General features: G+C 42.1%; 1 protein-coding gene across 1 annotated transcript in view; it reads left to right on the top strand.

The window, feature by feature from the left end:
• The window catches only part of LOC148035945 (uncharacterized), a 40682-nt gene extending 30978 nt beyond the window's left edge, over nucleotides 1–9704 (top strand). The window contains exons 2-7 of the mRNA XM_087677925.1: nucleotides 3235–3345; nucleotides 3456–3680; nucleotides 4092–4152; nucleotides 4249–4320; nucleotides 8829–8944; nucleotides 9039–9704. Coding sequence (XP_087534051.1) covers nucleotides 3235–3345; nucleotides 3456–3680; nucleotides 4092–4152; nucleotides 4249–4320; nucleotides 8829–8944; nucleotides 9039–9141 — 688 coding nt within the window. The 3' untranslated portion in view covers nucleotides 9142–9704. The remainder of the gene's footprint in view (nucleotides 1–3234; nucleotides 3346–3455; nucleotides 3681–4091; nucleotides 4153–4248; nucleotides 4321–8828; nucleotides 8945–9038) is intronic.
• The last annotated feature ends 3035 nt before the right edge of the window (nucleotides 9705–12739 follow it).

The raw sequence follows: 12739 nt of genomic DNA, 5'->3' as shown, positions 1-12739 counted from the left end.
CCGCCAGGATTGGCTTCAGGATCTTCGTTCCCGAGGGGGTACAGTCACCATTGGTGACAATTCTACAGTCCCGGTTCGAGGCGTGGGGACTCTACCTATGTTTTCTAACATGCGGTCTTCCTCCGCCAAAGTTCTCTATGTCCTTGATTTGGGTTTTAACCTATTGTCTGTGCATGGCCTTACTCAGCTAGGTACCCGCGTCATTTTTACTCAAGATGCAGTCACAGTGGAGGATGCTTCTATAGGTGATGCTCTTTGGACAGGTACACAGGAGGGTGGGCTTTATACGCTCATAGCCTTGGCTGCGCGGACTTCCCATGAGCTTGGGCTGCTTTGGCATGCTCGGTATGGTCATTTGAACCTCGATTCTCTTCGGCGGGCTTCTAGGAGGAAGATGGTGGAGGGACTTCTAGATTTCCCTCCTCTTCACACTTTGTGCCCTAGCTGCTTGAGGGCAAGCAGCATAGGCAGCCTCACCCTCAGGTTGCTTCTAGGAGGGCTACTTCTCCGCTTGAGTTGGTTCACACCGACCTTTGCGGACCTATGGGCACGGCCTCCCTTGGGAAGGCCAGGTATTTGATGCTGATTGTGGATGACTTTAGTCGTTATGTGTGGCCTTATTTCTTGGAGTACAAGAGCGAGGCGTACTCCCGTTTCTGTGAGTGGCAGGTGTTTGTGGAGACCCAAACAACTTCCAAGGTTCGTGGCGTTCGAGCTGATCACGGTGGCGAGTTCACTTCTCACCTTTTCTCTCAGTTTTGCAGGGATCATGGTATTCGGGTGGAGTATTCACATCCAAACACACCATCTGAGAATGGTGTGGTGGAGCGTGCGAATCGGACCATGGTGGAGATGGCCCGATCTATGCTGGAGCATAGGAGTCTTCCTCATTTCCTTTGGGGTGAGGCGGTGGCTACAACGGTGCATATTCGCAACCGCTCTTCGACTTCCGCTTTACAGGACATGACTCCTTATGAGGCTTTCTTTGGGAAGAAGCCTTCCGTGTCCCATTTTCGCATCTTTGGGTGCGATGCTTTTGTCCATGTGGACAAGAAGAAGAGGAAGACGAAGTTCGACTCTAAGTCGAGAAAGCTTATCTTCGTGGGTTATAGCACGACCATGAAGGGATATCGGCTCTATGACCCGACGATACGGAAGGTTGAGGTGAGCAGGGATGTGATCTTTGATGAGGCTTCGGCCTCTGAGGATCCGATTGATGGTTCCATTACAGGTGCTTCTTCGTCATCGACGGGACCCCCCCCCCCCCCCCCCCCCCCCCCCCCCACCTTCTCTTCCTTCCAGGATACCCCTTAGCACCCCCCTATTCCTCCTCCTTTGGCTTCCCTTTCCTCTTTGGTGGATGTGCCTCCGTCCTCTACGAGCTCTTCCATCTCCACTTCGGGATCTTCACGGGATACACAGCCTTCTTCCGATGCGGAGGATCTACCTTCCTTTGGTGAGGGGGAGTCCCTCTCCGATTTGGGTGCTTTGCAGGTTCCGGAGACTACCCGGTCTCCCTTGCAGCAGCAGGAGTCTCTTAGGATTCCCTTATGGTATCGCTGGCTCATGCAGGATTCAGGTGTTACTTACTTTCCTGCTTCTTCTACAGGTCCACGTCGCTCAGCCCGTTTACAGGCCCAGCGTGATAGTTCACTATGTGTGAACTATGCTCTTATGTCACAGATTCTTTAGGATTCCGAGCCTTCCACTGTGGAGGAGGCTCTTGCACAGGATATTTGGAGACAGGATATGCAGGCCGAGCTCGATTCCATCGAGCGTAACCATACTTGGGAGCTTGTTCCGCGTCCCGAGAAACGGAAGGTGATAGGTGTGAAATGGGTCTTTAAGACCAAGTATCTTGCAGATGGCTCCTTGGACAAGCATAAGGCTAGGCTTGTTGCCAAGGGTTTTCCAGAGCGCGCAGGCTTGGACTCCTTCGAGACTTTTGCTCCTACAGCTAGGATGTCCACCATTCGAGTTCTTTTGGCTCTTTTCGCTCACCACCGTTGGCCTGTTTATCAGATGGACGTCAAGTCTGCTTTTCTGAATGGCGTCCTTGAGGAGGAGATTTATGTTACACAGCCTCTGGTTTTCTTGTGCAGGGGAAGGAGGATCATGTCTACAGGCTGTGGAAGGCTCTTTATGGCCCTTCTATGTTTTCTCAGCACAAACCCTAGCATATCGTCATAGACAGCTGAAAAGCCTAGGGTTAGTAAGAGACCAACAATGAAGGTAATAGAATTATTGAGCACCCATTGATCAAGTGTGTCACAAGAGATTGATAGAAATCCATTCTTTTGCAACTAATTCAGAGCATGCTTTGGTATTCTGAATCAAAATCCTGAAATAGGCACCAAGAGCTGTCACCATGTGGTGCAAGAGCACTCTAGCTCTAGTTGTGCGTGGATTTCGGTAGTTGAATTTACTGGTTTGCTGAATTGAGTGTTTGGTTGATTATGGTCTGCTGCCCTTGGGATATCAAAGGCCAGTTTCATTAAAGAGCATCTTATGACTAAAATTAGTATGAGGTACTATGGGCCTTTTCAAGTGCAAAGGATCAATGAGGTAGCTTATATGTTGAAGCTACTTTATCATTGAAATTCACAATGCCTTTCACGTGAGTTTCCTTAGGCCATTCTTGATGGGATGCAACCAGAGGTTAAGGAACTTGATGAGATCTTGGTTCCTCAACACGTATTTGCACATTAGGAAAGGAAGGTCAAGGGTAATGTTTCTTGTTGCTCTTTGGTGAAGTTTTAGAACTATGCATCACTTGATGCAAAGTGGATGGAGGAGGATAACTTAGCAGGTTTGCCTCGGGCCTCATCTAGAGTGTTGCTTGATGCTGATGAGGGGAGTGGTGCTTTTACGACCTTGGTAGAGATATTCTCAGTTATCTAAAGGTTGCTTGGAGATGTTCCAGATTCCATATACTGTATGCTGACTATATTTCTGCATTGTGACGTTTATGAGTAGAGTGGTGGATGCTTGTGTTTCTTCAACTGTGTGTGGTTATTTGCTTGTGAAGTAAGTACCATTTTGGTAACAGCACATTGGCAGTACATGTATGGACATGCCTGTGATAGCAGTGTAGCTTGTGTTTACAAAGCTATTGCTATGATGGTAGTTTTGCTCCTGCTTTTTCTCTTTTATTCTCAAGCTAGAAAAAAACTGCTTAAAAGGGATAAAGGTTTTTGGCTGTAGGCATCTAATATTATTTGGTTTGTTTTGAAGTGTGCTGATAAGGATGCAGGAAGACACAAACAAAAAGGAAGGGGCTTTTAAAGGGAATGGCAAGATTGACAAGAAATATGTAGAACTGGAAAATCACCGCTTGACTTCTAGGTATGAATTCAGTTTTACGTGAGTTTTTAGCTTGAAGGGGCAGTTCTGTCTTATGATATACAGTCATTATTTTCGAGTATCCTAATGATGACTTGAAAGTTTTCTTCCAGACTCTCAAATCCTGGGCTTTTATGGTCACCAAACACAGGGTTACCGATACCAAAGATTGGCAACATCTCAGAAAAGAAATCTGAACTTGTGAAGAGAGAAGGCTTTGAGACACTATGGAAAAAAGAAAGAGTAGTTACTGATGGACTGGTTGTTCCTCCTGTAGATCCTCGTGAACTCAACAAGTTGACTAGAAAACAGAAAGACACAACGGCTGGTCCAAAATGGTACTTGTTTCAGCTCCATCTTGTTTCTAATGATTTCTGCTGTGGATAGTAGATGATATTTGGCTTTCAAAAGTGATGATTTGTTTGCAACACACTGAGAGGAAAGAATGATGAACATTTTCAGAAGTCTATTTTGACATATATAAAAGCTGCAGGGAGAAAAGGTGGAGATTTATTTATTTTTGTTTTGGGGGGTGGGGGGGACTGAAAGCGGTAGGAGGGATTTCATGTTGGACAGAAAAAGTGTTACATCTCATGGAGCAGGTGGTTTGAAAAATGGAGGTCTATTTCTTAATGTGTAACTTGCTGATAGATGTTCCTATGATCTACAACTGTGTGAAATAAGAAGTTGACAAGTGCGGCAAATTTTAAAAGATGTGTTCTTCTTTATTTTCTGTGGACTACAAGCAGGTTCAATCTCTCTGCGCCCACCATCACTCCGGAGCTAAAGAAGGAGCTCCAGATTCTGAAGGTACATGACCTTTTCTGTCTGGACATAAATGGCAGCATCTTATATATTAGCAAATGGTGAACTGAAGCGGTTGCCTTTGTTTTCTCTTCTGCACAGCTGCGCAAGGTTATTGATCCAAAGAGACATTATAAAGCTGAAGATTCAAAAGGCCTCCCAAAGCATTTTCAGGTAATTTGCTTTGTTGAGAATGTGGAAACTGAACTTAGACCAAGAAGCACCTGCCACAGCTTTTTGTAAAAGAAATCTCATGCAACATGCCAAAGAACTCCTCTCCATTGCCGAGTGACGGTGTATGTTGTCGGTTGTTGTGTCTCAAATGCTTGCTATTTATCTGATGACAAAGCCTGGCCCAAAGAAGCTTGCCAATCGTGATATGCTCAACTAGGTAGGAAAAGACTTGTGGCCTGTTTGGTTTTCTTGCTTCTGCTATGGCTTTTGCCTGATGGTGTTCTTTTTTGCTGTAATTCTTGCAGTGGCTCCTTTATTCGGAGTTGTGAATTGGGCTCTTCCCAGACTTTTGTCCATCAAAAGGGCTGTGTAAAGGTGATTGTGTACTATTTTAGAGCTACATTGGCTAATCCTCATGTTGAAACTATGAGAGTGCGCAACGGAAGAAACAACACGGACATGAGACAAAGGAAGAGAGAGAGAGACTGCAAGAGAAGAATAAAGAAAACTGCACTGAACAAGGAAAGAATGCTTAATACTGGAGGACTGATCAGTCCCTACATGCAGCCCACATGTCAGTGAGGGCACCAAATCAAGCTGATTATGACGGTAGCACCGGAGATGAAGATGATGGAGTCGGAGTGTGCACTTGCCAAAGAAGGAGAAAGATGAATGAATGATTCGCCAATTGAGTGAGGAGACTATAAATAGCCAAATCTCCCGAAATTCGGTGGACCTGAAATCTGGGGCCGAAATATGGCCTACCAACATTTAATGTTGGTAAAAATGCCAAAAAATCTTAGAAAAAGTCTTGGAAAAGGTGTACGATGTCTGGCAAGTGAGGCAGATTGACCAATGTAGAAACTACCCGAGAAATGTACACAAAATCCCGATTGGAGGAGAAAATGCACTGAAAGGCAATAAACTAAGTGCTCTAGAACGAGCTATCTTCTCTGTAAAAACAAGTGACAGACAGGTTAGAGCTCCCAAAGTCCTCGAGTCACTCAGATTGAGGCTCACATGTAGGAGATAACAAGGCATGACAAACATGACTTTCAACACCCCCTCTCAGATCCTGGATGTGGTGGAACTCTAAGGAAAAAACAGATCTTGGGGTGGCAAGAGGAATGCCAATGCTGATGAAATCCGTCGATGTAGATTGCCGATGAAGAAGCTTCTCACGACCCTAGGAAACACTCATTGAAACACTAGGGGCCAAGGAATCCATAGTCGTATCATCGAGATCGTCCCCCTCTAAAAGGATGAGGTATGAGGAAACCACTGGAGGAGAGAGTGGCAGATGGGAAGGAACTTGGGAATAGATGGTGCACAAGTGGAAACGGGTGTAACAATAGACAACTGTCTTGGAGGAACTTGTATAAGAGAAGGGGAATGGACCTAGTAAAGCCTGCTCTCCTACCAATGTGTTACGATAACAACCTTGATAAAAGAATCCTCAATACAAATGACCTGCTTGGTGAACACAACTCGGGTACCAAGTCTAGTAAGGCCATAAACCGAGAGGAGTGGAAAGCCCAAGTTTGGAACATGAAGGGCTTGTGAAAGGAAGCTTGAACCGATACAATATCACCAATAGTGAGCTCTTTTAGTAATCATCAGATAGGTTGAACAAGTGGATAAAAGAGAGATTTAAAGATTATGAGAGTTAATTGTACCTCTTATAGTTGTTGAAGATAGATGCTGATGCTCAAATGGTCAATCCACCACTTGATTAATCATTGTTCCGAATATGCCATCACTGTGGGTAATCTAGACTCATCAATGCCACTGATTAAGGGTGAAATCTTGATTAAATATTGAAATCATCCATGAGGATTTGGAAGAACCTTGGAGAAGCCAGGGTTTCTTGAAAAATAACCACAATTTAGTCTTCTATAAACTTATTATTGGCCTCCATTTTATCCCAATTACTTCAAACCCTCAAAAGGGCATAGATCCTGGAATAAATCACCTCGTGGAGTCATATGACTAGAAGCTCTAGTATCAACCAGCTAGGGTCTCTCAAAAGACCAGGCAACCATTGAAGAAGGCTCCTCCAACTGAACAATGTGAAGGAACATGGACTCATGGGTAACTACTAGAGTCGAGGAAGAAGGCTTGGATGTTTTAGGTCCGTTATTTACTCTCGGACGAAGGTGAGGGTACTTCTTTCAACATTTCTTCTTTGGATGTGTTCCCTTTCCACTTCTTTCCCACTATTGAACTTGCAATAAAAGCTTTGGTGGAGGTGAATCCACTGGCAACCTCTTTGGCATGCTTGTCATGCTCCAAAACAAGCGGGGCAAGCTCCTCCCATAGAAGCTTCTCACGGGTCCTTGACGTAAGAAGGTTGGTTTAGAAGACATCAAACTGGGGAGATGGCAACAGAGTCAAAAGAATCATAGCTATATTCTCTAAAGAGATCCTCCTGCTAAGGGATGTGACCTTATCCCTCATATCCTCCAACTTGTTGATATGATCCTTTATGGAAGAAGGATCATCAATAGCGAGTATCCGTAATTTCTTCTTGAGAGTAATCTAGTGGGAAAATGTCTTCTGATGGTACAAAGAAGCAAGCTTTGTTCACAATTCTGCTGCTTTTCGCAACTTGCTCACATGTATTAGGACAAAATCCTGTAAGCTCATAAAGAGGAAAGATCGGGCTCTAGAGATGAGCCAATTCCATAAGGCCACATGATCCATTGATGATCCAATGGTGGGATCCTCCAGTGGACAAGGAATAGGGTGGGTAACAAACTCCCAAAGATTGAACGTATCAAGGATACACTCCATCTTACACGGCCAAAGCGAGTAGTTTGAACCATGAAGCTGGCTCTCTTTGGGTAAAGAAGGGAGTACAGGCACCTGAATAGAGGGTGCCATTGATGGCGTATGAAGGCTAGTAGAATGGGCCTATTGTGAGACATGGAGAGAACGGGGAGGAGAGGGTTCCCGAACAAGCATTCTAGGTGACCTTCGCTCTCCACGATCTGTGCGATAATCTCGCCATTGTTCGGAGGAGTGCCAAGAGGGCTTCTCATCTATACCATCAAAGCCATGAAATTGATTGTAAGACATTTTCAAAATCTTGCAAGACACCCACAAGAAATTTGCATTTTGGCGGTAGACAGCAACGAAAAAGGAGGAAACGGCTATAGGATCACAAGGAAGTCGATGTAGAGGGTCCGCCTAGGAGAGAAATACTGTTGTGTGCACAAAGAAGCTGTCGCCTTCAAGAAGAAGGCTGCATTTTCAGCAAAATGCTGATGTGGCAAGGCTGCGTGGCAGTTTGGGGTGGTCTCCTTTGTGAAAAGTCAGCTTCTCTCTCTTAGGCAATGATACCATGTGAGAGAGGGCAACGGAAGGAACACGGTCACAGAGACAAAGGAAGAGAGAGAGATTGCAAGAAAAGAAGAAAGCAATCTGCACTGAACATGGAAAGAATGCTGAATCAGAAGGAAGACCGATCAGTCCTTGCATGCAGCCCACAGTGTCAATGAGGGCACTGGATTAGGCTGATGATGATGGCAGCACTAGAGATGGACGAAGATGATGGAGTCGGAGTGTGTACTTGCCAAGAAAGGAGGAAGATGAACGAATGATTTGCCAACTAAGTGGGGAGGCTATAAATAGCCAAATACCCCAAAATCTGGCCGACCTGAAATTTGGGGCCAAAATAAGGCCGACCAGCATTTAATGCTGGTAGAAATGCCATAAAATCTTAGAAGAAATCCTGGAAAAGGTGGACCATGTCCGGCAACTGAGGTAGACTGATGAATGTAGAAACTGCTTGGGAAATGCACACAAAATCCCGATTGGAGGAGAAATGCACCAAAAGGCAATAAACTAAGTGCTCTAGAATGAGCTACCTCCTCCGTCAAAACAAGTGACAGATAGGTCAGAGCTTCTAAAGTCCTCGTTTGACTCAGATTGAGGCTCATAGGTAGGAGATGACAAGGCATGACAAACATGAGTGCTAACAGAAACATGACAACTTAATGGCTCATTGACAAATGATGGCTTGCATTAGATCTGTGTGGTCAGTCTATACTTTTCTAATTGAAGATGTAATGTATCAACCGTCCTTACGGAAGACGGATCTGTCAAGTTGTATTTGAGCTGGAGCTGCTCTAAGCATTCAGTTCATTTCTATGATTTAAATGATGATCTATACTTCCAATTTGATCAAGTCTCTAGATTTGTAAACCTTCTATGTTCCTCATTGGATTTCTAGACAGATTGAATTTTGCTTTGCATTTATGGAGCAGGTGTAGTATTTGCTTTTAAGTAGGGTTTGATTGTATATTAAAAGCTTTTGTGATCTTTATGCCCCCAGAGTCAGTACTGGATTAATTTTATATAAGCCAGAATTTTGAAAGTACAAAGAGCAATTGCTTATAGCCATTTTTTGGTTTAGAGTTGTCCATGTGTAAGATAGACATGCTGTAACCCACGATCTAATTCTCTTTGAAGAAATTTCTCTCAAGCTTTCAGTTGATTTTTTGCAGATAGGAACTGTAGTTGCAGGCCCTGCAGAGTTTTATTCAGGAAGATTGACAAAGAAGGAGCAGAAGAGCTCACTGGCAGATGAGCTTCTAGCTGACTCTGCGCTCTCTGTATACAGGTTAACTATCACTGTACAAAAGTTTTTTGTTTCTAAATTATTCACATGCTAGTTGTAGTCTTATAGCATTCTCATGTGTTTCTGGCAACATCAGGAAGCGAAAATACCTTCAGATTCAAGATCAGAAGCAGGCAGGAGGAAAGGCATTTTGGAAGAAGAAAAAGAGCAAACGAACACCAGCATGGGCAAAAGTCTGATGGCTTTCAAGCACAGATGTCATGTATTAATGAACAGAGCATTTACATTGTCATACCAACTGGCTGACTAGAAATGGTCGTCTGAGGTGTACCAGAGGGGCATAGTCATGGGATGGCTCAAGATGGGTGTGGACGTGACAAGATGAGAACATCTGAACATGAACTGCACATAGATATAAGGATCAACATTACAGCACACACCATGGAGGGTTTTTGGTCTTAAAACTCTATATAAGGATGATGATTTTGCTGCATCCTTTTTGGGAAGAGATTATTTGTCTTTTACCAAATAGGGGAATGCAGTTGGGCAAAGGTTTGAAGTTTCTGGCAAGAAGCCAGCTTTTGGATGGCACTTCGTGTACACAGCTGCTTGTATTGGTTGCTGGAGCTTACAGCTGCTCCTATTTCACAGTGAGTGGTACTCTCTTATATAGGAGAGTGGAATTTTGATCATGAGCTGAAAGTTGAGTTAGCTTATCGGGATCTGTTTTTGTTCTAGTAGAGGTGATAATTGAGGGAACACCGATTTCATTAATATAGCTTATGAAAATTTTTAATGTCAACATTAGAGCTTGGTCGTCAGCTGTTCTCTTTTTTTCTCTTCTCTGGTCAATTCCGCTCTCCGGTTTCCAGTCTGTGCTGACTAGACACCAAGCATTTTATTTGATGCATACATCATTCAATCTGTTTTGACTAGGCATCCAAAAGTTGAACCATCTATTAGTATAATACAGCTATAAGAGAGTCCCTTGATTTTATTTGGACAAAGAAAGTCTTTAGCCCAGTCCAGAAGGTGGCAAGCATATTGCAGTAGTCAAACAGGATTATGGTTGATCCATGCAAACATGTTGTGTGGAAGAAATGAAGGATATGTGCATATGAGGACACGGGAGGATGGCCTAAGGTGCTTATTAGATCTTATTCCTTGTGTTATGGCAATTTAGAATAAAAATAATAAGAACATAAGATGACAAGAGAAAGTTGAACATTACAAAAAGCTCATTTTTTCAAAGAGTGAAGGTCAAAACGTTCTCTAATACACCTAGTTTTTTACCATGTATAAAAAGCTTTGGTCGCACTTTCTAGTGCTTTATTGTGAGCATACAAAAATGCATGTTCTTTATAATCATCATATCTGTAAAGTTTTAGTGACTATCTTTATCTTCACTAATAATTCACATTCTAAAAATGCCGATTTTGTCTAAGTTCCCACAATTGAGTTGCACATACAATGAGTGGGTCTCTAGTAGCTATGAGGATGGCTATCTAGACTTGGGTATTAGGGACCGACTACCAAATAGTGAAATCAAGTTTTGGTTTGATAACAATACCAAAGTCTAGACAAATATAGTTGAGCAAATGGACACTGGGATCATGTGGTATGAAGTGTTTTTTTTGATAAAACTTTAGATACGTTGTAGTTAGGATCACATATCAAGTTGCATAGTATGATTCAAATTATGCTTGACACATTTTGGTTCTTGTTTTGATAAAACTCTAGACACGTAGTTAGGATCACATATCAAGTTGCACAATAATCTTGGAGTGATTTGCATCTTGTGTATGAGTTTAAGAATCCACACAAGCCTATTGCTACTTATAACAATCCATACAAGGCTATTGCTACTTACATCTTATTTTTGATTAGTTGTAGCTGTAAGTCTTATGTTGATTTTTTAAAGTGTTAATTCTAATGTTGGTTTTTAAATTCAAAGACAGCTTGTAGTTATAAATAAACAAAAGATGCCCTTGATATGTGGGAACATAAGCTTGCAAAAGCTTCTATTGCTAATAAGTTATCCTATATTTGAAGTGATTAAATTTTTGACCTAATTTTCTAAGTGCAAGGATGCACATTTAATAGTCATAATCTTTCCAATTTGAGTTCATGATGTTTGGTTTAAAAAGAGGGAGTATATGCTTTTATGTCAAATGCAATGTTGCCTTGATAAGAAGTTTAAATCTTATATTGTGTCATTTTATAGAAGCCACTATATTTATCTCGAACAAAAGAACTAGCCCTAAATGTGATTAGTCATTGATAGTGGATAACCTAGAACTCCCCATCATAATTTAAATGGTCCTCAAAACTCCAATGGACCTAAGCTAACAAAAGTTTGAGTGTGGGTTGAGTTCATTAATTTACCATTGCATTTCCAGCCTTCTCTTAAATCAATAGCCTCTCCACTAGGTTGTATTCTATGTCAAAGACCAATTAATCTAGTAAACCCTAGGTGGCATCCAAAAACTATGGTTGAAATAGACATTGACCAAGAGCTCCTTGAAATCTTAGAAATTCCCAATGATTGTGGTGTTCTAGTAGTTGAACAACTTATAATGTACAAAAATCTACCAAATTCTTGCTTCAAGTGCTTCAAACAAAAATCTATCAGAATATTGTTTTATTAGGAATTGTTCTAAAATGAAGACCCGAGAGCCATCTAGTGCCAATTTAGAACAATCCTTTGATGGCTTTTAGACAGTTAAGAATAAAAAGGTTGACCTTGATAAGTATGGAGAGCCCTATGTTCTCTTGATGAGTAAAGGGTAAATAGAAAGTCTTGGATGAGCCCATTAACTTAAAATAGGATGGAAGGTCGTTGGAAGATGAGGACCAATTTTTTTGACAACACACAACTGACTAAAATTTGGATGTTGAAACCTTCGATTCAATCAAAGTGTAAGATTTGGATAAGAAGGTCGATATGTCTCAGATAGATGAAGAATCTCTCTGTAGGCAATGCCATTAAAAGTTGAACCCCCATGTCATTAAAAGACCCCCCTATCCCCAAAACAACAACACCTTTAAAAGGAGATTCTCAAAGGTTAAGAGTTGTTGGACATAGTGAGGAAAGTGGAACTACCCAAAGGCTATAAAAGCATGTACTTGGCTCTCATTTCAATGTAATATATAGTACTTCTCTTTTGTGTCAAATCAAGACTTTGTTTATGAGTCCAAGCTAATTAATCTTGGAACCTAATTCACTTGAGTTACAATCTCTCATTCCAATCATGTATCATGTTTATGACTTGCGTCCACCATAGCCAATCTAGCTCTAGATTCGTGTTTCTTAACATGGTATCAGAGTTGACTGAGCTAGGTAGCTAGTGGGCATACTCTCTCAACCATTCCCTCTCTTATCCTCTTCTCTACTCAACTTATTAAACCATCTACTTCCATCTCAATCTCCTAAGCTACATGTGGTGATTTCTAGTTTGGTAAAGAAGCTTGGTTTGAAGCTCGTATTGGAGGTGCTAAGCAAGGGGAGTGCTTCTATTTCTAGGATTGAGAGAGAGAAAGAGAGTTTGAGCAGCTTGTGTAGCCTCCACAAATCCATCACTTGTTGCTAAGAGGATGTCCCCTCACGGATCAAGTGCATCGAGTTCGTATCGAGAGATGTAGAAATTTGCGCCGCCAGGTTCACACCTTTCAGCTCACGAAAAGATTTAAAAGCTTTTCTTTACCTAAGCTAAGTTAAAGACTTATCTAATTTAGCCTTTCATTTGAGCCTCTTTCACACTTACTTACTTATCAATCCAGTTTAGCTTAAACCCCATTCACACCCTCTCCCTCACACTCAAAACCTTCTTCACATTG

Source organism: Lygodium microphyllum, chromosome 5 (genome assembly GCF_053477565.2).
Source record: "Lygodium microphyllum isolate KBCC chromosome 5, Lygodium_microphyllum_v1.1.10, whole genome shotgun sequence".
NCBI classification, from domain to species: domain Eukaryota; kingdom Viridiplantae; phylum Streptophyta; class Polypodiopsida; order Schizaeales; family Lygodiaceae; genus Lygodium; species Lygodium microphyllum.
The sequence above is the reverse complement of the archived record's forward strand: the minus strand, read 5'-3'. Positions and strand labels throughout refer to the sequence as shown.